The 27,082-nt window shown below is 40.0% G+C and overlaps 1 protein-coding gene across 1 annotated transcript in view; it reads right to left on the bottom strand.

The window, feature by feature from the left end:
- The window catches only part of MAP3K19 (mitogen-activated protein kinase kinase kinase 19), a 42,580-nt gene extending 16,702 nt beyond the window's left edge, over positions 1-25,878 (bottom strand). Inside the window, 7 exon segments of the mRNA XM_032636636.1 lie at positions 3,506-3,709; positions 3,712-3,764; positions 7,019-7,176; positions 9,693-9,812; positions 20,333-20,521; positions 21,033-21,180; positions 25,793-25,878. Of these exon segments, the coding sequence (XP_032492527.1) occupies positions 3,506-3,709; positions 3,712-3,764; positions 7,019-7,176; positions 9,693-9,812; positions 20,333-20,521; positions 21,033-21,180; positions 25,793-25,878 (958 nt within the window).
- Between the last annotated feature and the right edge of the window lie 1,204 nt (positions 25,879-27,082).

Below are 27,082 nucleotides of genomic sequence, written 5' to 3'. Positions count from 1 at the left end.
CAGAGGGTAGAACTCAACAAGAAATAATAACCCCAGAAAGGAGCAGGAATTAAAGATACCAGGTACCTCTGAAGGTGGGGTTGCAGGTGAGTCTGAAACGGGTTGCTTCAAACTCTGTACAAGGAGTTGGTTCCAGATTCCCTGTCCTGTGTCCTGCTCCACTTGTCAGGGGTTGCTCTTCTCCATTCCTGGCTGGAAGTTTATTCTCTGAAGAGCTTGAAACAAAGATGCGAAGGAGCTAGGTACAGCTGAGAGCAGAAACCGGGTGCTGGAGTGAAAATGTGAGGATAAATGAAAGCCTCCATATTGACATATGACTCTCCAGCCTTATAACCTACAGGCAGGAGCTTGGATTCTCCTTCTCTCGGGCAAACTAGCTGAGAGAAAAGCCTACCTACGCATCCTGACACTAGGGGAATCCGTCACCCAACCATCCAGGTCTCTGTCCACTCCACAAGCCCCCTCGAGCCTCTGGCACTTTTTAGTCTCCCCCTCTTAAATACAAATAATCGCCAAGGATCAACTGATATATGGGAATAGCCTCTAACATGAAAATACACAGAACAAAACAGAAAGAAAGAAGAGAGCTCAGAGGAAATAGAGACAATGAAAAACTACCGTTAATATCATTCATGTACCTTCTTCAGGAAGCTATGGGAAAATTTACCTTCCTAAAGTGAATGCATTAATCAAGAGAGAGGAAGCCGTGTACCCAGTACACAGGGGTTCAACACAGAGGGTAGCCAAGGGCATTTCCAGGATAATGATGAGGAACTCCCAAAGAGACAGCTGGTCAGGAGGTCCAACACAGAGTGAAACAGGAGGGCAGAGCATTCCAGGAGCAAGGTCTTAGAAAACAAAAGAAACCAATGGATTACCTGGTGTGCAGTTGCTGTATTGAGGTGCGTTTCACAGGTCCATCAGACAGGATGGGGATGAATTAGTGACAGATATACAGAAAGTAAGCAAATGGTGAAATGAGGCGAGTATTAAAGCTGGGATAAATAGAATGTCTTAAAAGAAAAGCAATGTAATCATAGCACACCCTGGGGCTCAGCTGTGAATGGTATTTTACCTAGTCATAATAAGGGAGACATTGAATATTAATTTTTTTAAAGCACAAAGATTTCGAAGCTTGCCTGTGTGTTTACAGAGTAATATAAAATTGTTAAACCCTAATAGATAATGCCTAAATTAAGCAGTCAAGCAATGTAGTTATAAACATGTTATTTAGAAAAGTGGAATTACATTCTAGAAGAAACGGTCTTGAAACAGTATTTGTACTTCTTATTTCTTACTTTTTATTTTTGCTCACCTGTCTTTTCTGAATTTTTCTTAATTGACATATATATTGATTGTCTAAAATTTAAGATTGCATTTAAACAAAAATATTTTTAAAAAGGGAACAAACACCAGCCTGGTAAACCCAGCTGACTTCTTCAGACAAGATCGTAACACCAATGGAGCAGCTCCCATCACAGAATACTGACCTAACCCAGTTTGTTCTTGTTTGAATGTGCTGCTTTTATTACGTCTTCAAGACTTTCTGTGGTTTGGCCAGGAGAAGAGGATATTTCCATGATGTCCAATTCAGTCTCCATCCATCCTTCCTCCAGTTTGTACCTGAACCAACTGCCCTCCCTTTTCTCTAAATTCACCTCCACCACAAGACTAAATGTTTCTCCTTTTTTTCCCTCATAACTAAAGTGGGGCTCAAATGGGCGGTGTGAGCTCTGAACACACATGACATGGTGCTTAAGCACGTTGGCTTCAAAGACAGGGGGTCCAGCTTTGAACCCAGCCTCTGTGACCCATCAGTTAATGTGACCTGGGCATGCACTTAACCTTCTGAGGCTCACTTTCCTCATTTCTAAAACAAGCATGCTAATATTACCTATATCAGTGAATATTTGTGCCTTGTGGTATTAGGCACTCAATAAATGGTGACTGCCATTGTTATTAATTCAATATACATTTAAAAATAGTTATGTGTCAGATCTGGAGCGAGGTGTGCAGAGGTGCGACGGTTTTTGCCTTTGTCATCTGGTGAAGACCAGCACGTAAAAAGACAGTGACAATTCAGCATGATGGGTGTTATGTTGCAGACAAGGTCAGGATCCTATGGGAGTCCAAAGGCCTGGCGACTCCCCCAGTCTTGGGGACATTCAGGAAGACTTCCCAGAGGAGGGGGTTTCTAAGGGGAGAGCTGAAGGATGGCTTAATGTTCCGGCAGAGAAAAACAACATGTGCAAATATTCACATATTTGTTCTGGGAACAGAAGGCGTTTGGTGATGCTTATGTTTAGCACCTGCTGAGGAAGAGTGGCAAGAGAGGAGGCCGAAGAGAGATTGTGGACAACTGGGAGTGAGATTTCTGGATTTCAAGGAACAAGACCCTGGGTCTACGTCACAGTCCAGACCTGTTGTTAACACTTTTATACACAGCCTATCGAAACTCGGCTTCAACATCATGTTAAATGAAATCAGCCAGACAGAAAAGGACAAATGTTGTATGATTTCACTTATATGAGGGACCTAGAATAGTCAAATTCATAGAGACATAAAGTAGAACAGTGGCTACCAGGGATACGGGGGGAAAGTAGAAAGGAGAGTTAAAGTTGAATGGGTATAGATCTTCAGTTTTGCAAGATGAAAAAGTTCTGGGGATGCATAGTGGCAATGGTTGTGCAACAATGTAAATGTATTTAATTCCACTAAACCATGCACTTAAAAATGGTTAAAATAGTAAATTTAATGTGATGTACATTGTACCACAATAAATTTAAAATTAAAAAAAATTTTTAAAACACCACTGCAGGGCTTCCCTGGTGGCGCAGTGGTTGACAGTCCACCCAGCGATGCAGGGGACACGGGTTCGTGCCCCGGTCCAGGAAGATCCCACATGCCGCGGAGCGGCTGGGCCCGTGAGCCATGGCCACTGAGCCTGCGCATCCGGAGCCTGTTGCTCTGCAACGGGAGAGGCCACAACAGTGAGAGGCCCGCGTACCACAAAAAAAAAAAAAAAAAAAAACACCACTGCATCATTTAACTTTCATTTGAGCTCTACCCTTGCACCCAAATCCTATAATAATAATTCTATTTTTTTCCCTTTTTTTGGTGAGATGCTTCACATTTCCTCTGCTGTGCGATATCTCTCATTGCAATAAGCCAATAAATGCAAAATTTTGGACTACAGGTTTGTCCCTGGTGGTTTAGGCCACTTGGTTTAGGACAGTGGTAAGCAGACATCAATGAGAGCAATGTCCTAAGGGGAAGCACTGGCACCAGTGTGCTATCTGGTAAATAAGTCTTGGGCTAGATAGAACAGCTAACTCAAATCCTGGAGGAAAGCATCCTCAGTGTAGGCCCCCCAAACTCCCATAGATAAAAATAAACCAAATATGAGTTCCCTGTAAAGATTTTCAAATGCTGAAGAAAAAGATCAGTAAAGAAATATTTATGGACCAAAGAATAAAGGAATAACTGTGTAATTAAATGAACTCGCCTTCAGATTTTCTCGGCTGCCCCTTCAGAAAGTGAGGAACATCTTCTCTGGCTACAGACTTGGAGATGTTCGGTTCTAAGCAAGGTCTTGGCAAAAAAAAGCCCAAGTTCACATTGCAGAGCTACTGGTAATGTTCCTCTTTCTTCAGGAGTAAAGGCTGCCTGGTCACCATATTTGCCCTGGAGTCTACCATCTCAATTTCATTGGAAGTGAAACAGAATGTGCTGGTACCCATTCCTGATGCACTGAGGTTATCTGACTAAAAGGCAGGAGAAACAGTTTGATTTAAAAGTCATTCCAGCCCAACATCAATAGAAAGTTTTGAGGACTACTTCCAAACGGTGCTGCTGTGTGGAATGGCTGTATTCCTGAAAGCACAAGACCTCCCTGTCCTCTGAGTTGCTCCCCACCTCATCTGCCCTCTGCCCCTCGCACTTTAGTTTTCCCATTCCCTGTTTCCTCAAGCAGAGAAATCAGAGGGGCAAAGGGGAGACATAGAGGGGTGCATCCTTGTACTTCTCCAAAGGTGTTGACCAAAGGCCTTTGACCATTCTCCAAAGGCTCAGTGCTTCTCAACCTATCTTTGGTGAAGAATCCTTTTAAAATTTTCCATTGCATTGTGGGCTGAAAGTTTTGTAATATGTAATCAAAGTGAAAGACTATATGAAATGAACATATGAAAAAAGAAATTCAAAAACATGAAAATAAATTATAAGACACTGATGAAAGAAATTAAAGATGATAAGACTATACTGTAAAACTACAGTAATCAAGACAGTATAGTACTGGCACAAAACCAGAAATATAGATCAGTGGACCAGGATAGAAAACCCAGAGATAAACCCATGCACATACGGTCACCTTATCTTTGATAAAGGAGGCAAGAATATACAATGGAGAAAAGACAGCCTCTTCAGCAAGTGGTGCTGGGAAAACTGGACAGCTACATGTAAAAGAATGAAATTAGAACACTCCCTAACATCATACACAAAAATAAACTCAAAATGGATTAAAGAGCTAAATGTAAGGCCAGACACTATCAAACTCTTAGAGGAAAACATAGGCAGAACACTCTGTGACATAAATCACAGCAAGATCCTTTTTGACCCACCTTCTAGAGAAATGGAAATAAAAACAAAAATAAACAAATGGGACCTAATGAAACTTCAAAGCTTTTGCACAGCAAAGGAAACCATAAACAAGACCAAAAGACAATCCTCAGAATGGGAGAAAATATTTGCAAATGAAGCAACTGACAAAGGATTAATCTCCAAAATTTACAAGCAGCTCATGCAGCTCAATAACAAAAAAACAAACCACCCAATCCAAAAATGGACAGAAGACCTAAATAGACATTTCTCCAAAGAAGATATACAGATTGCCAACAAACACATGAAAGAATGCTCAACATCACTAATCATTAGGGAAAGGCAAATCAAAACTACAATGAGATATCATCTCACACCAGTCAGAATGTCCATCAACAAAAAATCTAGAAACAATAAATGCTGGAGAGGGTGTGGAGAAAAGGGAACACTCTTGCACTGTTAGTGGGAATGTAAATTGTTACAGCCACTATGGAGAACAGTATGGAGGTTCCTTAAAAAACTACAAATAGAACTACCATATGACCCAGCAATCCCACTACTGGGCATATACCCTAAGAAAACCATAAATCAAAAAGAGCCATGTACCAAAAGGTTCATTGCAGCTCTATTTACAATAGCCCGGAGATGGAAACAACCTAAGTGCCCATCATCAGATGAATGGATAAAGAAGATGTGGCACATATGTACAATGGAATATTACTCAGCCATATAAAGAAACGAAATTGAGCTATTTGTAATGAGGTGGATAGACCTAGAGTCTGTCATACAGAGTGAAGTAAGTCAGAAAGAGAAAAATAAATACTGTACGCTAACACATATGTATGGAATCTAAAAAACAAAACAAAACACAACAAAAATTAAACCTACTAGACCTACTAGAGAATGGACTTGAGGACACGGGGAGGGGGAAGGGTAAGCTGGGACAAAGTGAGAGAGTGACATGGACATATATACCCTACCAAATGTAAAATAGATAGCTAGTGGGAAGCAGCCACATAGCACAGGGGGATGGGTGTCTTTCATACCAGTTTTATAGTCATCCTTGAGGGCAAACACCTAGCTGACAAGTTGGAGTAAGAAAAACATACAGCATACTTTCCTAATAACTAAACTGTCAATGAAAAGGATGTTCTAGTAAAGGCTAGGTATAGTTAGTATTTTGCTGTGGAAATTAGAAAACTGGGCAGTGTATTCATGTGAACACGTTCTTAAGAATGACTGTACTTTTACAATCATTGAGGACTAATAAACCCAGGTTATTTTTTTTTTACCCAGAATATTTTTAAGCAAATTTAATGTGTTCAAAATCTGTTAATTGGTTGATTTCTTCTTTTATTTTAAAACAAGGAGCAAAGATACAATAAGCGAGTATGAGAAATACCTGCCTTTTTAGACTTTGTGAAAAGTTAATGGCTCCTAAATGGAAAAAAAAAATTTTGGTCCTAAATGGCGGAGGGGAGAGGGAAAGATTATACAACATTCTGGCTCTGAAATCATCTTGGAACATGTCTGTTCTCTTTTTGTCTTTTGAATACTGTGAGTAATCACGGGAGCCTCTAAACATATCCAGTGATCCAGGAAAGAGGATGCACTGTTAACATGTAAAAATAAAACACTTGTTCCCATCTGAGTGAATCTTTCCAGTAAGAGGATGTATTAATAAAATAACCCTGGGACTTCCTTGGTGGTCCAGTGGTTAAGACTTCACCTTCCAGCACAGAGGGTGCAGGTTCGATCCCTGGTTGAGAAGATAAGATCCCACGTGCCTCACGGCCAAAAACCCCAAAAATATAAAACAGAAGCAGTATTGTAACAAATTCAGTAAAGACTTTTAAAAAATGGCCCACATCAAAAGAATCTTTAAAATTAATTAATTAACCCCACCAGAAAATGTTACAGTGGAGAGAAACTAAAAGGCAACATTTAAACACAACCAGAAACATAATTTCCTTGCAGAAGAGGTGCAAATGACATTCATAAAAGTTGGGAAATGACGATTAATTTGTTAATGTAAGTGCTAAATCATTAAAATAAAAATTTTAAATTGGCCTAACCTAATTCATTCGATGAAGAAAAATTATTTTCTCCAGAAAAGTCTTACTTTTCTGTGTTTTCCACTTGTTTTATTTAAATTGATGGGAATCGAGGTTCAAAACATTTTGATAACCTCTCCATGTTTTGATAGTTTCCTAAATCATGATTTTCAACAGAGTTTTTTAAAACTACATTTTCCAGCCTTTTTTGCCACTAGAGTTCAGAAAGCTAACTTGAGACATGGATTCACACGGGTTACATGAGAAAAGATAAGGCGTAGGCATCATTTGCTGATGTGGGTGTCAACAGAGGAGGGAGATTCTGAGGTCAGTGTGGGAGCAGCTCCTGGTTGTGGCTGAAGCAGCGTGACCTGGGCGTCAGTAGCCAGTTTTGAGATGTAGCTCCAAGAATTCTTTCTGACAATCCAACCTGGGGTCTGTTCTTCTCCTTTGGTTTTTCAATGGTCTGTGAACTTTCTAGTATCTTTGAAAACTTCCTTGCTTCTTCACTCAGAGTAGATTCTGTTATCTACACTTAAGAATTCTGATGATACACAATTAAAAATAAATTAAGCCCAGAAATTTCAGAAAATAGGTTCTTATTCACTCATGAAAAGGGTAATTTTACACGCTTAATTTCCAGTCTATGAGGTTTGCATCTGATATGTTCTGGGAAAATAGCTGATTGAGGAATGCAAGATTTTTATACTAAGGAAAAAGATGAGGGATTTTGCGGGGGGATTTTATTTTACAAGTTACCATCTGTAAAAGCCCATAATAAAGCAAATGTATGCTGCAGGAATACTTAGTTGTTAAAAGACCAGGGGAGTTATCCAAACATTATATAAAGTTTATACATACTTTAGTCAGTGATGCTCCCTTTTTAAAAGAATAATACAATGAACAGATACAAACTAAATGTGCATATCTAGAGGTTCCCTGGTGGCACAGTGGTTAAGAATCTGTCTGCCAATGCAGGAGACATGGGTTCGAGCCCTGGTCCAGGAAGATCCTACATGCCGTGGAGCAACTAAGCCCGTGCGCCACAACTATTGAAGCCCACGTGCCTAGAGCCCGTGCTTCACAAGAGAAGCCACCGCAATGAGAAGCCCGCGCACCGCAACGAAGAGTAGCCCCCGTTTGCCACAACTAAGGAAAGTCCACATGCAGCAACGAAGACCTAACACAGCCAAAAATAAATAAATAAAATGTTAAAATGTTCATATCTACAACAGAATAGTCACATGGTATGTGCATAAAGTCTTCATAACATGTGCAAGCACTTTAACATTAACAACCTGGAATATGTTATTGGTAGAAATATGTAAATGGGATTTAAAGAGATTTATTGCTATTTGAGATGTATACAATGCACAATAATACCCCACACAGTTTTATTTCAGGCTTTGTGACTTAAAAGAGTAACTAGCTCTAGTGAAGACTCTTATCAACTATGAGAGGAAAATTTAGAAACATAATTGCTTCTTTCAAATGTGCAACCCAAGTTATGAAAGCTTACAACTACAAGGGCCTAGTCGAGATGCTGCATAAGTGTTATGGTTCCTATATGAAAACCTAAAATCTTACAAATCGATTTTAAAAGAATTATAAGTACCTCAAATGGCAAGTCACTTCCAAATGGAGCAGAGTAAGCACATTATTTTAACCTCTTGGAAGATGATGGGGAACACAATCAGGCTTCTGAGAACTCAGCTTTGAAACTTTTGAAAGTCAAAGGCAGATCACATAGACTGTTTGGAAGGGGATCAGAACTTGTATTTTAATTAGGTCTTTCAGGGTTCATGGAGTTAATCATTTCAAATGTTATTAAATTATTCCCCGCCCTCCGCCAGGGGAGAGGAGATAAAGAGTGAGTTTGAGAAAGACTGAAGGCTCCCCAGAAGAGGGCAGCATCACATAAGGGGCCAAAGGAGAGAGCAGCTAGGACAGCACTGTGGCATTCACGGTGGCTGACAGGGATGAGAAAAAAGACATCCAGAGAGCAGCTTCCCTGGAGTGTTAGAAATGCAAATAGGAAAATTATCAGAGAGAGATTGGAGCAGTTCAAATAAACATTTCATTTAAGAAGTTTGTAGGGGGACTTCCCTGGTGGCACAGTGGTTAAGAATCTGCCTGCCAATGCAGGGGACACGGGTTCGAGCCCTGGTCCAGGAAGATCCCACATGCCGTGGAGCAGCTAAGCCCGTGCCACAACTACTGAGCCTGCGCTCTAGAGCCTGCAAGCCACAACTACTGAGCCCACGTGCCACAACTACTGAAGCCTGTGCGCCTATAGCCTGTGCTCCACAACAAGAGAAGCCACTGCAGTGAGAAGCCCACGCACCGCAAAGAAGAGTAGTCCCCGCTCGCTGCAACTAGAGAAAGTCTGCACGTAGCAACGAAGACTCAATGCAGCCAAAAATAAACAAATTTATTTTTTAAAAAAAGTTTATAGGCGAATGGATGACAGACAAATGTGATCTCTGTGATGACTATTTTTTGAAGTGAGAATCTGCAAATACTTTGTGATCTGTTCAATGCAAGGACACTTATGGGTAGGACAGGATGACATATTTGGAATAGGCATTGTTCTGGAAAATTCCAGACTTATGACATCCTAGAATACAAGAGTGCAACTTGGGGCTTTAGTTCTTTGTTCAGGCCCGCAACTCCCCCTCAAGGGAGGAGCTCTGGGATGACAGATAGTGGAGAAATGCTTGGTCCTGGAAGAGAACAGATCCCTGGAGCTGATGGAAGATTCTGAGAGGAAAGGAATGAGGAAAAAGATGTTATTAGACAAAAAAGATAGGAGATGAGGACAGTAGGCTGAGCTGGAGTGGGGTAGAGCAAAGAGGAGAGACAGAAGAGGGATGCCCATTTTGGCTGGGCAGATTGACAAGACTCACTGATTCAGGTATGGACCAAAGGATAGGATTATGAGTGATTTTTCTTTTCCTTTGTGCTTGTCTGTGATTTCAATGTTCCTGCACTGAGGACTACCAAAATTAGGGGGAAAATCCAAATAATCCATGTTATCTTTGTAACCATATCAAGGACAGAAGAGATACCTTCTGTCCTGGGTTGCCAGTCTAGTCCATCACCACTTGGATCTCCTTTTTCACTAATCAATATGGAATGAGTGCAGACAACATCTTGGTCAAACTCCTGAAATATCATAAAATAGAAACTCAGTTGTTCAATGTAGTACTTGGTTGGCAGAGTGAATGTTGATTTTTTTTCTAGGCTAGAGTTTCACACTGTGGATTCCTTTTAAATCGGATAAAGCATTTAGGACTAAAAAAATGGGAAACTATTCGCCTCCAGAGCACGAGGCTCAGACAGACATGGACGTGATTAACTGCATAATCAAAAATGAAGATCAAAGCTGAAATCACTGAGACACAGAGAAATTCAATATTTTCTACTTTATCATGTCCGTGTCCAGGCTGTTAAACTGCCCCAAATTCCATCTGGGTGGGTAACTGGAAAGAATCCTTTGGCCACAGTCCGTGAACAACCCCAAAGGAACATGATCTTTTCCATAATGCCTCCCTGGGGCATCGTTTGTAAATGATGAGGGTAGAAATCCCTGCCCCATATGGAAGCTGTAGATATAACCTTAGACTGAAAGGAGGCAGCAAAGCTCATTAAAGTTTTCACTATGACAGCTTTTTGATCTAATCGTGGTATGCAACCTCTAAAGCTTTCGTTTTACCCTCTAGAAAATAATCATGCTGAAAAACACGGTTGAGAAACAGCTTGATTTATGAAAAGTACTCCTAACTGTCTAAAGAAGAAATGTTTTCTATTAGAATTTATTCTTGTTGATAGTTTCCTTCATTAGAAGTTGTTGCTGGTGATTTTGCCCTTTTTAATGTCTAGAACAGTGATAGATGCAAGTAGTAGTTAAAATATCCCGTCACAACCTGGATGTTACAAGTGGCTCTCTGGCTTCTGTGATCTGGTTGAACTGCCTACTTAAGGAGACTGTTGGATAAAAAGTCTTTGCCCTAAATGCAGATGTCTGTTGGATAAGCAGGTAGCCTTTATCACCAAACATCATCTGATATTTCATTTATTAATTCCCAAGAGAGCTTGGGAATCTTTTCTTTTTGCTTTGTTCATTTTAATTATCACAGAAAAAAATAAAAATAAAACCCTGCATTTATACTGCCATGAAAATATTTTAGGTGTTCAATTGTAATAACTTAGCAATACATGATTTTTAAGATTTTTTTTGATGTGGACCATTTTTAAAGTCTTTATTGAATTTTTTTCTTTTTTTTTAATCTTTATTAGAGTATAATTGTTTTATAATGTGTTAATTTCTGCTGTGCACCAAAGTGAATAGGTTATATGTATATATATATCCCCATATCCCCTTCCTCTTGAGCCTCCCTCCCACCCTCCCTATCCCACCCCTCTCAACTGCTCAGTTCATTCATTAGCTGGTCCTTTAAGAAAAGTTGGAAGACACAGAGTGTGGGCACACCTACCTACCAAACCCATAATGACGACTAGCATTTACACATAAAGTGCCAGACACTGTTGCACCTTTCACATATTAACTAATTTAATCCTCACAACAACTCTAGAGGTAGGAACTATTATTCTCTTTTGTACGTGAGGTCCAGAGAAGTTAAGTAACTTACCCAAGGTCACATAGCTAGCCTATGGTAGAGCCAGGATTCACACCCAGACTCTGTAGTCTGGTTACAGAGGTCTTATCCACTCTGCTTTCTTGTTACCATGAAAAACTTGAAACAGAGTCTCAACAAGAACCAGAAAGAAAGGAATCAATAACAGAGAGCAAAATTAAGAGGAAGAATACTCAAACCTGATTTATAGGTTTTGCACAGGAAAAGATAAAATAAAAGATGTGTGATGCCTACAATCTCCTTACAAAAATTTCTTCCATAGAATAAACTGAAAAACCATAAGTATCACAAACAAAAAGGATGTAGGGAATAATGTCTACTTTGAAGGTTATCATGGAAATGAAGACAAAAGCAGAAACAGCTCAGAATTTTCTGATTTCTTTTAGGATACTAAATATGAATGACTTTAAGGATTGCTTGGGTGCTACAAGGAGGAAAATTAAAATAATGACACTCAGTTGTGAGTGAAGGAGAGAAAATGTTAGAATAGCACATCCCAAACATAAATGGAGTTCGTAAACCATTGACAGTGATGCAGGAGGTGACAACAGACTAGATAGAGGGCATAGCATTCTAATCTGTAAACAACAGAATGCCAACCACACAGAAAAGAGGCATAGAAATCATACGTAATTAAATTTAGAAAGATGATTCTCCTTAGATGAAAAGAGATTGGGAGAGGGTATAAAGAGCCTCTCAGGAGCAATCCTACAAGCAAGGCAGCTGCTTATATCTGTAAACTATAAAAGCCTATTACAGACAACCCAAAAGAAAAGCAAGCTTTCATTCGAAGGAAAGAAGTAAAGAGTGACCTTGGGTTTTGCAATTTAAGCACTAGAGAAAGCACTGAGAAGAAGAGGCAAATTCAATAGTGAGAGTCTATTTCTCCTTCAGAAATGAGTTCAGTTATTTCAAGCATAATAAGAAAAATATAGAGTGAAAGTTCAGAAAATGTTTTGCATGAAAAAATATACTAATATGAAAGGATTTTTAGTCTTTTTAAGAAAGAAAGTTCCTAACTATACCACAAAAAAAAAGAAAAGTAAATGAGTTTTTGTTTATCAATTTCTGATGCATGACACACATTTTAAAGATTGGTCTCTAGGTATTTTATTCCAATTACTATGTAATATTAGTAATCAAAAACAATACAACCTTCAATGTTGGGACAAAGCCTACTACACAGCAAGGTTTCTAAGCCTCGCTGCTACTGACATTTGGGGCTGGTGATTCTTTGCTGTGGAAAGGCTGCCTGCGCACTGTAGGATGTTTAGCAGCATCCCTGACCTCTACCCACTGGATGCCAGCAGCACTTCTGCCCCGGTTGTGACACCAAAAATGTCTCTAAGCCTTGCTAACTGCCTCCTGAGGGGTAAAATCACCCCCTTTTGACAACCACTGTACTAAAGCAACTTTGGTGAGAAGCAGGCTAACCTCTTTAGAAAAGTTACAAATGCACAATAGTAAAATATTCAAATAGTATTAAAAATAAATGTTTCCATTCTACCTCATCCCATCCCATGCCCCAGAGGAGTTGGGATTTAACCATTTCCGTATTTTACTTCTTAATTAGTTTTCATTGTTATCTAACTTATACATTTTTTAGAAGTCAAATAATGGTTAAAAACAAAAACTTATAACAAAAAAGGCCATCAGTTACCTTCCCCACTCTTTCCCCCAGAGGCAGCCAGTTCCAGCCTTTTAAATGTTTCTCTTGGTATTTTCTTCCATATCTCTAGATAATGTACTTATCCTGCTGTCACTAAAGTGATATATTACCTACTGGCTTCTTATTATTGCAGTTGACAATTTAATATTCTTATACTTTGCCTCTATCTTCCCAGTAAATTCACCCTCTTTTTCTTGTTAAATCAATAGGCAAAGTTCAAATTATGATTATTTGAGTATTGTACTATACCATACGTATTGCACTGTAGTAGTTCAATAGTAGTGTAGTATGTTTATACTTTCCTGACTAGCTTCCTGCACAAAACCCAAAACCCCCATTTTTATTTCATTCACAATTTAATTTAATATTTAATTCCTTTTCTTATATTTTTTAACTCAAATCTTCCAAACATCCTGTGGTCTTTTCACTCGGTTAAATACATCAGATAATATATCAGTTCCATCTTCTTCCTGGAAATCTCCATTATCCTGTTCTCCCTCACTCCTCCCATCCCCCAAGGATCAGAGCTCTTTGTTCTCTAGACTTCATACGTGGCTGAAGCCCTGGGACTTGCTTTCTGCTTTATACCAAGGATACCCTCCTCTCTTGTGTTAGGTTTCGGATCCCCTGAATCATGGATCCAATTTTCCCCTCCATTTTTATCTTATTTCGTTAATTTAACAGAGCACATAGTAGCTTCCTTAAAAGGTGTATGAAATGTAAAATGTTTGAGCATTTGTGTGTCTGAAAAATGTCTTTATGCAACCCTAATACTTGACTTATAGTTTGTCTGGATATAAAATCCTAGGTTGAAAACCATATTTTTTCTCAGATATTTGAAGGCATACCCCTTCCCTTTAATTCATTTTTAAGTATAGCATACATTCAGAAAAGTGCACATAAGTGTATAGACTAGTGAATGTTTATAAACTGAACACACTCATGTAACCAGGACCCGGATCAAGTAAAAGCCTTCTTAGATGTAAAAATCAAGACCAGTAAAGGAAAAAGTGGGTACACTGGTTTTCATCAAAATTAAAAACTTCTGTTTGATAAAGGAATTGTCAAAAAGGTGAAAAAGTGCTTCCCTGGTGGCACAGTGGTTGAGAGACTGCCTGCCGATGCAGGGGACACGGGTTTGTGCCCCGGTCCGGGAAGATCCCACATGCCGTGGAGCGGCTGGGCCCGTGAGCCATGGCCGCTGAGCCTGCGCGTCCGGAGCCTGTGCTCCGCAACGGGAGAGGCCACAACAGTGAGAGGCCCGCGTACCGCAAAAAAAAAAAAAGGTGAAAAAACCTCCAAGTTTTTCTTATTGGCTAGCAGAAAATATCTGTGAGTCACACATCATTCAGAATATATAAAGAATTCTCTAAACCCAACGATAAGAAAACAAACAATTCAATCAGAAAACGGACAAAATATTTGAACAATTTATGCTGATGGCAAATACATTTTTTTTTTATTATTATTATTTTTTTTTTTTGTGGTACACGGGCCTCTCACTGTTGTGGCCTCTCCCGTTGAGGAGCACAGGCTCCGGACGTGCAGGCTCAGCGGCCATGGCTCACGGGCCCAACCTCTCCGCGGCATGTGGGATCTTCCTGGTCCTGGGCACGAACCCGTGTCCTCTGCATCGGCAGGCGGACTCTCAACCACTGTGCCACCAGGGAAGCCCTTCAAGATTTTTAAATGAGAAGAATATGCTCTATATCTTATGCTTCTCCCATTCTAAAAACCTTCTAAGGCAGAAAATTTCCAACTTTGGACAAGAAGTTTCATAATTCTTTAATAATGCCTAAATCAAGTAAAGATAAAAAACATTAAAAAAAAAATATTTGCGGCATGTGGGATCTTCCTGGACCGGGGCACAAACCGGTGTCCCCTGCATCGGCAGGCGGACTCTCAACCACTGCGCCACAAGGGAAGCCGCCCAAATTTTTATTTATTTAAATATTTTTGGCTTTGTTGGGTCTTCGCTTCTGGGCGAGGGCTTTCTCTAGTTGTGGCAAGTGGGGCCACCCCTCATCGCGGTGCACGGGCCTCTCACTATCACAGCCTCTCTTGTTGCAGAGCACAGGCTTCAGACGCGCAGGCTCAGTGGTTGTGGCTCACTGGCCGAGTTGCTCCGCGGCATGTGGGATCTTCCCAGACCAGGGCTCGAACCCATGTCCCCTGCATTGGCAGGCAGATTCTTAACCCCAGCGCCACCAGGGAAGCCCTAAAAAGCATCTTGATTAACTGTTGTCTTATCACTGCCACATAGCTGACTTGATTGTTTTTTTTCTTTCCAATGGTTTAGTTAATTGCTTAGTCTTGATATTTCTTTTTCCTAATGCTAACAGCTAGCTCTTTTATCATTCAAAATAGCAGAATGGCCTAGCATCTCACTTTGAAATTAAACTGATATGCTTATTTCACAGGCTTTTGGTTGAACGGAGTGATCGTATCATAAAATCTCTCTCTGCGTGATTTTTTCATTCCTCTTTGCCTTGCCCTGTGACTGTGAAGCCCAACTGACTGGTCTTAGGGCTCCTTGAATCAGCACAAATCTCCTCTCTCTGCTGTACTGGATCCTAGAATTAGACATGAGCTCAGAGAGGTCCAAAGGGTAAATGATGGGAACTCTTATTAACAGATCATGGTGAGAGAAACAATGACTAAACTCACTTCACTAGTCACATTCTGGGACCAGGAGCGAATTGATCATGGTTTCCAACCTAACACCTTTGAATTAGAATCTCTTTATTGCTATGGGACAGGGTAATGTTTTATGATCTGCAACAATATTCTTATGAACTTTTCTCCATCAAAAGTCATGATTCAAAAGAGTTAGCATGGGACCAAGAATCGATGGACTGCCACTACCTTGATATGTGGCCTTAAGCAAGTCATTTATCTTGTTCAGACCTTGTTTTGCTCATCTGCCTTAATTAGTGTTTCTTCACGTGGTGTCCTTTGATCTCCAGTATTCTGGACCCCACTCCAGGCCTACTAAACACCATCTCTGGGGTGATGTCCAGTAATCTCCATTTTTAACAATCTCTTCAGCTGTTGTTTAACGCTAAAGTTTGACGTAGCTTCAGACTTCCATCTTCATCCTATTATACTAATTGATCCTTTCACAATAGATCATGTTCTTGACTATACTTTTGTTCTGGAAGTTTCATCTTCCTTTTTTATTCCCAAAACAAAATTCATGTGAAATACTGAGAAAGAACTTTGGCCATCTTTTCTTTTTTTCTTGCGTTACGCGGGCCTCTCACTGTTGTGGCCTCTCCCATTGTGGAGCACAGGCTCCGGACGCGCAGGCTCAGCGGCCATGGCTCATGGGCCCAGCCGCTTCGCGGCATGTGGGATCTCTCCAGACCGGGGCACGAACCCGTGTCCCCTGCATCGGCAGGCGGACTCTCAACCACTGCGCCACCAGGGAAGCCCTGGCCATCTTTTCTTATTTGATGACAAGATAAATAGGTAGCAAACAGAATTAGGAAACTGCAATTCTGACATGAAAGACTGTTTATTAACCCTCTAATTTTTAAAAGAAATTGTTTACGTCTCCTATCCTAAAAGAGCAGGCTGGCGTGTAATCTTTAGATAACTGTAAATCATTACTATAAATTGTTTTCGATAATTGACAATGCTTTCTGCAATAATTAGTAACATTTGGGGGGTAGGAAGCTGTATACTCAAGAATTATTTGACATTCCCAGGAAGTACCAAAAGAGTAAGTATTTAAACAAGTAAAACAAAGGACCAATATCATAAGAATAATAGATAGCAACCTCTAACATCTGTACATCACTTTGCAACTTCGAAGTCCCTTTTGTGACCATGCATATGCGTTTCATATATATGTATACATTATATATATATATTATATATATACAGCATTTAATATATATTCACTATATATTTATATATATATATAAAGAATTATATATATATAGCAATCCATACGTCTAGGTTTGCAAATGACTTTGTAAGTAACAATGGCAGAGACCCCCTTCCTTGGGTGCTGACTGACCACTTATACTCACGCGTGATGCCTGAGGAGCTCAGACAGAACCTCCGCATGTCTACAGAGGGTTCACATATCAAGACTCTCAAACAGGTCCACATCTCTCACAGCCAGCATCAGAGGGGTGAAGCCATGTTGGTTTGGGAAATTTGTATCTAGGAACTCTTCAGATGTCTTTATTTTTATTTACTTATTTTTAAACATCTTTATTGGAGCATAATTGCTTTACAATGGTGTGTTAGCTTCTGTTTTTCAGATGCCTTTAAAAACATGAAACTTTATCTCTGTTATGTCTTTACTGCATGTCTCTTAATACTAATCTTTGCATTTTCATTGTTTGGCCAAATTCTCAACTTTAAGACATTCTTCCTCAATATCTTGAGAGGGAACTGATTAACTGAAAGAACACAGGCCTGAGAGACAGACAGATCTCTGTTTGAACTTGAACTCCTTAAATTGGTTATTTAACCTCCCTGACAGGGTTATATCAAGGACAGTCTGTTAAAAGTCGATCAAATCACCCCGATGAAGTAAGGGACCCCTAGTTAAATAATGAATACTTTTCATCTCAGACATAATCATACTAAAAAATTATCTGGTATTTATCTGAAATTCAAATTTAAATGAGTGTCCTGTATTTTTTTTTTTTTGAGTGTCCTGTATTTTTATTTGCAAAATCTTGCAACCCTATACACTGAACTTCAGGGGCTTCAGCTGCAAAGTGGGAATAATAGTGTTTTCCCTGCAGGGTTGTTTTTTTTTTTTTTAATTTTATTTATTTGTTTATTTTTGGCTGTGTTGGGTCTTTGTTTCTGTACGTGGGCTTTCTCTAGTTGCAGCGAGTGGGGGCCACTCTTCATCGCGGTGCGTGGGCCTCTCACTGTCGTGGCCTCCCTTGTTGCGGAGCCCAAGCTCCAGATGCGCAGGCTCAGTAGTTGTGGCTCATGGGCCTAGTTGCTCCGCGGCATGTGGGATCTTCCCAGACCAGGGCTTGAACCCATGCCCCCTGCATTGGCAGGCAGATTCTCAACCACTGCGCTACCAGAGAAGCCCTGCAGGGTTGTTTTGATGATTGGAGATAGATAGAATATGAAAAGCACTGAGAAGAGTGTTTGCTTCATGCACAGTAAACATTTGTGGAATGAATGAATGATTTACAATTACAAGGTAGCTTATTTAACAGTATTTATATAGTCAAATGGATGTGAATATATAGATGTTATGTTTTTTTAATGAAAGTAAAATTTAATTTGGATAATTCAGAACTGAGAAGCTACTGGAAGGCCAAATTATCCAAATTGTTTATTTTCTAGACCAAAATAACTCATGAATTTCCATCTCTATTTCACTTTATGCCACGTCAATACAGTCGGTGTCTCTACCCCAGTTTCTCCAGGGACAGACTGGAGATAATGATATTACCTCAGAGGGGTGCTGTGGGAATTAATCAGTTATTATTTTTTAATCTCTGAAAAGAAACCACTTCTTATGTCAATGTTTATTATTAGTTAGAACTAACATGAAAGTTTTGAGCTGAGAATAGTTTTCCAATAGCACAGTAATTTGAGGATCTGTTGATTAAGCTCTGGATCCAGTTACAGGTACCAGTTTTTTAAAACTTAGAGGCTTATCTTGAGGAGTGAAAAATGTGGTTATGAAAACAGACATTGTCCCACTACTGGGCATATACCCTGAGAAAGCCATAATTCAAAAAAAGCCATGTACCAAAATGTTTATTGCAGCTCTATTTACAATAGCCAGGACGTGGAAGCAACCTAAGTGTCCATCAACAGATGAATGGATAAAGAAGATGTGGCACATATATACAATGGAATATTACTCAGCCATAAAAAGGAACGAAACTGAGTTATTTTTAGTGAGATGGATGGACCTAGAGACTGTCATACAGAGTGAAGTAAGTCAGAAAGAGAAAAACAAATACCGTATGCTAACACATATATATGGAATCTAAAAAAAAGAAAATGGTCAGAAGAACCTAGGGGTAAGTTGGGAATAAAGATGTAAAGATGCAGACCTACTAGAGAATGGACTTGAGTATACGAGGAGGGGGAAGGGTAAGCTGGAACAAAGTGAGAGAGTGGCATGGACATATATACACTACCAAACATAAAATAGATAGCTAGTGGGAAGCAGCCACACATAGCACAGGGAGATCAGCTCGGTGCTTTGTGACCACCTACACAGGTGGGATAGGGAGGGTGTGAGGGAGGGAGATGCAAGAGGGAAGAGATATGGGAACATATGTATATGTATAACTGATTCACTTTGTTATAAAGCAGAAACTGACACACCATTGTAAAGCAATTATACTCTAATAAAAACATTAAAAAAATATATATATATATGGTGATGGAGCTAACAGATTAAAAAAAAAGAAAACAGACATTGAATGACAGCAACAACTGTTGAAAATACCATTAAAATAAAATTTAGTGTCTTCCAAAAATATTTCTAAACCTCAGTTTATGATGTATGGCAATTTTAGACTATCGTTTAGTACAACAAAATAAGTTAGAGTCCTTTGGATTTTGTTGTCTGTTTCCTTGAACGCTAGGTGACCAGAATATCTTTCACTTTTTCTTTATCTGTGTCTCTACCATAAGGGAATAGAAGAAACTTTCCTTGCAGCAATTGATTTTCTTTCAGTTGGAAAGTCATGTGATCTGACGTTACCTCTGAAGGTAAATGCCAAGAGTAGGCAGTTGCCATTTACCAGTAATTAATGTCCTTGATTATGCATGTGGTTTTGCAAGTTACTTTGGGAAAGGGTCTCTATGGCCAGAAAATCTAAATAAGAAGATCAATACCCTAAAAAGACAGCATGTAAAAATGTATTCTCTTAGCATTTAAAAATGTATTCTCTTAACTTTAATCACAACTAAATATTATGCAAAGCATAGGCTCTCTGATTCCCTTTTCAAGATAAAGATAATAACTGCAAACGGTCCGAAGGGATCTAAACAGCAATCGTACAAATGGCAATGATGTCAAGGGAACACCTGTGAGCAAGTTGACAGTGGTTCTCCAGGGGCATCCTTGGGAGCACATCATTTCCCAGGGGTGCCACATGACTTCTCCTCACATCCAGCCGGAAGAAGGTGTAAATAGGCTGCTGCTGTGTTCTTTTATTATTTTGTTTTCCACCCCAAGTGTCCAATTTAATTCTGTTTCTTTCTCGTATTTCCTGCCTGAAACTTTCTGGAACTGCATTTGAAAAGAACTTATTTTTCTTTAAAAGGAGTCACACGTAGTCTGTTCCCTTCTCACCCTTCACCCACCCACCTACCCAAAGACAGAAGCAAACAGCAGATTAAATGACCAGCAAGAGCTGAAGTTGTTCAAGGTCATCTTGCCATGAACTTTGTAGAAGTTGCATTTGGGGAGCCTGGATTCCATTGATGGCCAAGAGTTGCCTTTGGACATCACAATTAGCCACATGGACCGCGGTTTGATTTCTGTAATTGCAAAGGGTGATATCTACTCCGTTTTCCAGAAGAAATCCAACAACCTGCTACACCACAGCATTCAAATTTAGCCTTTTTGAGTACCAATAGTGTCTTCTGGGTTGGGTAGAAAACTTACTTAGTGGGGCACAGCTCTGATTCATGATATAAGAAAGGAGAATAAGAGAGGCATAAAAATGAAGGATTGTTGTGGTTGCAGGTGACTGCTATTGCCTTTTTTTTAATTTGGGAAACAAAAAATCTCCATGATACGGTTAGTTTGGGGATACCTTTATTTTTATTTATTTATTTATTTATTTTGCGGTATGCGGGCCTCTCACTGTTGTAGCCTCTCCCGTTGCGGAGCACAGGCTCCAGACGCGCAGGCTCAGCGGCCATGGCTCACGGGCCCAGCCGCTCCGCGGCATGTGGGATCTTCCCGGACCGGGGCACGAACCCATATCCCCTGCCTCGGCAGGCGGACTCTCAACCACTGCGCCACCAGGGAGTCCCCGATCTTGTTACTTTTTAACGTGACATGTTGTTTTTAAGATTTAGCCTTATACTTATGTGTACCTCTGGTCGTTTGCTTCTAATGGCTGAATGGTATGCATCCGCCATATTCAATGTCTCTTCCCTTGGTGATGGACGTCTAAGTTGCCTCCAACTTCCCACTCCACAAACAACACTGTGGTAAATATCCTTGTTCAGGCCTTGTTCTGCACTGTGCAAAAGTTTCACGGAGTGAATGTGTGAGTGCATTTAATTTCACTAAATATTGCTGGGGTTGTTCTCCAGAATGACTGCACCAGTTTACATTTCCACCAGCAGTACCTGTCTCTTTCCTTAAAGCTCTTCTAAATGAAGCAGACATTTGGCTGATCGCTGTCACTTAATCATCATTATCCTAATCATTAACATTGAGTAAGCAGGGTACTTGGAACTTTAAAAAAAGCTGAGGAGCAAATGATACACTCAGAATCAGGCCACAGAAAAATTTAAAACCAATATACGTGTCTATTCCAGCAAACTGCTTTGCAACTTGGATTTATATACTTATTTTTGAAAACAATATTTGCAGTATCATTTCAGTTAAAAGAAACGCTTTCAGAAACAAAAGATAATTAAAACCTGTCCTTCAATAAAGATGAAAACTGGATAATCAAATAACAACTAGACTAGAAATACATATTTATATCACCAGCTCATCTATAAAGTGGAAATAAAACCCCAAAGGTATTTTTTCCCAAGCTTATTACCCCTAGCAATGAAATGACATGCATGTTATGGAATTGTGGCATAACTCTTAAGTGAGAGCATTTCAAAAGTAGTATCTACCTCAAAAATAAAAACTAAAATTAATATTTAAACCAACTGCAACCCAAAAGTTATTAAGTCAAATCACTACAGTACTGGGCAATGTGGTCACTTGTTTGGTAATCTACTGTCTCATACACTCAGCAGTGACTGGAGGAGGAAAATAATAATTGAATTGACATACAGCAGTATCGCTCTACATAGGTAGCTCTTTCAATGAGAGTGGATGGACCCACCCAGTTTTTTATTAGTAAGCTCCATTTCCTTTTCTGATCTTCAATCTGTACATTTCCATCTAAAGTTTTTTCATGAAAGAGCTTTTCTCAATTTTTCTTTTAGGATTGCTTTGATCAACGATTTTTTTAAGCAATAACATTTCATTCCACAGGTACTGCTGGTTTAGCATCTATTGAAGCCCCGTTCTTGTATCTTTAATTGTATGTATGATTAATCTACAATACTTGTAAAACAAAATCTTTTTATTATACTTTACATATGATTTGGAATCTTATGTAATTAAGACTTAAAGCAATGGGAATCTCCTTTTATGTTAAGAAAATATAGCCAAGAACACACAATACTGAGTGGCACAAGAAGGTTTAAACCATGTGCAGTTAACACATATATAGGTGATTAAACTAAAATAAAAGATTGTTGCCGGGTATAATTCAATGGACACAAGTTATTTTTTTTTTTTCTTTTTGCGGTACGCGGGCCTCTCACTGCCGTGGCCTCTCCCGTTGTGGAGCACAGGCTCCGGACGCGCAGGCTCAGCGACCATGGCTCACGGGCCCAGCCGCTCTGCGGCATGTGGGATGTGGGATCTTCCCAGACCGGGGCACGAACCCGTGTCCCCTGCATCGGCAGGCGGACTCTCAACCACTGCGCCACCAGGGAAGCCCAACATAAGTATTTTTATATACTTTTCTTGCCCTTCCCAGTTTAGCCTACTGGTTTAGAGGCATTTATATAAAGTATTGGGTGGGATTGTTTCAATATCTGAAAAGTCAAAAATAGCTTATTACAACGACTCTAAGGATATAATTATTTGAGATTAGGACACAGTTTCCTCTATCAGTTTACCTGATGTTCCTCCTTTGGGACATCCTTGGGGAGAAAAAAAAAAAAGTTGCAACATTTGGTATTATCCAAAATGTGATGAAAAGTGGAGATTTGGCTTACCTGTGCTATGTTTTGCAGAGGAAGTTGGTACACTGTTGAAGAAACACCAAGCCAAACAGCAGTCAACATCATTCTAATTCATCGTGGCACTGATTTCTGGGACAGCTGTCAACCCACACTTCAACAAGGGATCCATTTAAAAGCAGCATAGATATCGATTTTTTCTTTGATTATTTTCCAGTGGTTCACAGCTCACAGTACTTGAAAAAAAAAAGATATTCAAAGCTGGTTCTGCGTGCACAAACCCTTCAGTTAGCTGCAGGGACTGCTTAGTTTACGGCCTGTCACCTGGGCAACCATCCACCGTGCAATTACCTTGGAGATTTGAAAGCAGTACAATTTCATTCAAGAAGGAAAACAAGTGTGTACACTCTTCGAAGTTGCTGTTTAGACGCTTAAAAGAGTTCGACCCCTATGGACTTTCACGGTTGGCACAATTGCCATTATCACCTTATCCACTGAGATTTTTTCCAGGAAAGCTGTACCTTTATAATTGCTGTAATGTGCCCAAAAAGGCCCCTTTCCAAATCTGAATATGGGTTACAGAGCGAGAATCCCATAGACTACCCCCAAAGTCGTTGTATTCTTAGAGTCATGCTTGAGAAAGCACCAGTGAATGGAAATTCTTATGTGAGAACATATTTCTTGTCTAGGCTTGTGCTATTCCAGAGCGAAAACTTCAGTAAATGGACTGGATTTTTGTCTGAGTCATAAATGGTAATAAATCCAGCTGAAAGAGACTTTAAACTGTGGTCTACAAAAACATACTCATGAGGAAGTAGACTCAGGGCACTTCAAAACATAAGGTCACCTGGCATCCCTGTGCCGCCAAATTCGTTTCCACCACTTACTGAAGGATGCAGGGGTTTCTCTTCTAAAGATGTACTTAACACTATATATACTCAACTGAAAAGGGTTTAAATATTTTATCATAACAACAACTAACATTTATTAAATGCTTCCTAGGTTTGTCCTTTACATGAATGATGTCATTGAACCCTCACAACAACTCTATGGAATAGATACTATAATCACCATCTTTCCCATGTTACAGATGAGGACAATGAGGCTTAGACATTTTAAGCTAACAAATGGTAGAGCCTGGGATTAAATCTAAACAGCCTGGGGCTTCCCTGGTGGCGCAGTGGTTGAGAGTCCACCTGCCGATGCAGGGGACACGGGTTTGTGCCCCGGTCCGGGAAGATCCCACGTGCCGCGGAGCGCCTGGGCCCGTGAGCCATGGCCACTGAGCCTGCGCGTCCGGAGCCTGTGCTCCACAGCGGGAGAGGCCTCAACAGTGAGAGGCCCGCGTACCGCCAAACAAAACAAAACAAAACAAAACAAAACCTAAACAGCCTGACCACCATGCTGAAATATTCACCACTTTTACTAAGCTAACATGCAACACACACATTTACACACTCGCTCACACACACTTCTCCAGTGAGTGAACACAACAGGGTAAAAACCACTCAGAAATTGCTAGGTTTCTGTATACTCTTTCATCAACCAATTCAGCCTGATGCAGATTGACACGAATCCAAGTACAAAGCAGTTTGTTACTGTTTTACTTCCTACATCCTACCTTGTTTCTACTCCCAGGAGGAATAGTACTCTCTCTTAGCTTTTTTGTCAAGAGAAAGTTACAAGTACTGTAGTTTCCGATGTTTAGCACTTCTGCAGGGTTACCCTTGGGTTCAAGATGGTCTGCAATCCATGAATCTTTCACTTGGTTCCCCTAAGAGTAATCCTCCTCCTGTGTCTCGTTTTGAGAAATAGTCATTCATTCAAATCATGTTTTTTCAAGAAACTCAGTTTTTCAGAAAAGTGATGAGACAAGCATGCAAAACTAGGGCAGTATTAGGTGATAAGGCCACCAGAGAGCTGTGTAAAATGCTCTAAGGAAGCGCGGGAGAGGAGTGTCTAAGTTTTGGAGATATACCATGTTCATAATTAGGAGGCTTGGTGTTGTAAAGACATAAATTCTTCTAGGAGTGTCACAATCAAAATCATAAAGTTATTTGGGGAGCATTAACAAGCTGATTTTAAAATTTATATGAAAATTTAAAGGGCCCTAAATAATGAAGATACTCATAAAGGGGAATAAGGTGCTATTTGAATGGAATAGCAGAGAGATCCCATAAACACACCCATACATACATGGTATACACACTTGGTATGCCACCGGGGTAGCATTGCAAATAGTGGGAAAAACATGGTCTTTTCAACAATGTGGAGCCAATGCGGTAACCATATGGGAAAAATAGATCTTCTCCTCACACTATATGCAGAAATAAATTCCATTACTTCAAGACCTATATGTGAAAGATAATACTAAAATGCTTTTAAAGGGACTTCCCTAGTGGTCCAGGGGTTAAGGCTCCACACTTCCACTGCAGGGAGCGTGGGCTCAATCCCTGGTTGGGGAGCTAACATCCTACATGCCCCGTGGTGCGGCCAAAATAAAATAAAATAAAAATACTTCCAGAATAGATTATAGTAGAATATCTTCATGAGCTCAAACTAGGGAAAGATTTCTTTTTTGGGGTGGGGGGAGAAGATTTCTTAAACAAGACACAAAGTACATTAACCATAAAGTAAAGTATTGAAATTTTGACTACATTAAAATTAAGAACTTCTGTTCATAAAAAGACACCATTAAATGAGCGTGACAGGCACAGATGTGCCACTCAGAGCCCCCTTCAAGAAATGACTTGCTGCCCAGCTGCAAGGAGTGTGGTTTGATGACCGCCTCCAGCTATTAGCTTCGTCAAGTTTGCCTAGCTGTGGAGCCAAGGTCATGCTATTCTTGAGGTGGTCCCCAGGCAAAAACTCACCAGTGATAGTCAAGGTCACTCTCCTCTTGGGGAGGTCCCTGGCCAATGACTAACTGAACACGGCAGTGGTACAAGGGGCTTGTCATTTCTGCCTAATGGAGGACTCATATAATGGAATATTTTTGTCCCAGTGCTCCCAGTGGGCTGGCAGAGACTCTCTGAGGTTGGAATTTTTGTCTGATGGCAATCCCTGCCCAACCTTACCTCCTCCCTTGTCCTTCACCGGTGCTACTCCTCAGTAACATCTTTTTCACTTTCAATTCCAGCTCAGGTCTGCTTTGCAGAGCACCAATTTGCCAAAGTTAACAGGCAAGTCACAGAGTGGGAGAAGATATTTGCTGCCTATATAAACAATATTGGGGTCATGCATAGAATATATAAATAAATTCTAGATGTCAATAAATGACAGATAGCCCTATAAAAAATAATTTTAAAACTCAATTTTCCACTTTCACACACACACAAAGATACCCAAATGGCCAATAAGCAAACAAAAAAGTGCTTAACCTCAACAGCAATATGGAACTGCCAATTAAGATCACAGTGGAGGGCTTCCCTGGTGGCGCAGCGGTTGAGAGTCTGCCTGCCGATGCAGGAGACACGGGTTCGTGCCCCGGTCCGGGAAGATCCCACATGCCGTGGAGCAGCTAGGTCCGTGAGTCATGGCCGCTGAGCCTGCGCGCTCCTGCGCGCCTGGAGCCTGTGCTCTGCAATGGGAGAGACCACAACAGTGAGAGGCCCACGTACTGCAAAAAAAAAAAAGTGGAATACTCCGTACACCCATTGGAATTGCAAAAATTTTGTAAATCTGAAAATTCCAAGAGTTGGTGTGGATAAAGAGCAATGAGGATTCTCATAAACTGCTGGTGGGAATATAATTTGCTAAACCCCTTTGAAACACCAGCATTATCCAGTAATTTTGATAACACTCTTATCCCATAACCTAGCAAATCCACTCCAAGCATCTCTCACAAATATATACCAGGGCACAGGTACAGGAATATTTACAGCAGTATTACTCACCAAAACCTGAAAACAATCTAAATGCCCATAAGTAGTTGAAGAGCTAAATAAATTGTGTTATATCCATATGAAGGAATACCACATAGCAATAGAATAAATGAATTACTACTAGGCATAGCAGTGTAGATGAATCTCGAAAGCACGATGTTGAACAAAAGAAGTAAAATACACGCAGAAAAATAGAATGATTCTATTTAAGGCAGGCAGCACTAAAATATATTGTTTATGGATAGAATTTTATTACAGGTAATAAAACCACAAAGATTA

This window comes from Phocoena sinus, chromosome 7 (genome assembly GCF_008692025.1).
Source record: "Phocoena sinus isolate mPhoSin1 chromosome 7, mPhoSin1.pri, whole genome shotgun sequence".
In the NCBI taxonomy this organism is placed as follows: Eukaryota; Metazoa; Chordata; class Mammalia; order Artiodactyla; family Phocoenidae; genus Phocoena; species Phocoena sinus.
The sequence above is the reverse complement of the archived record's forward strand: the minus strand, read 5'-3'. Positions and strand labels throughout refer to the sequence as shown.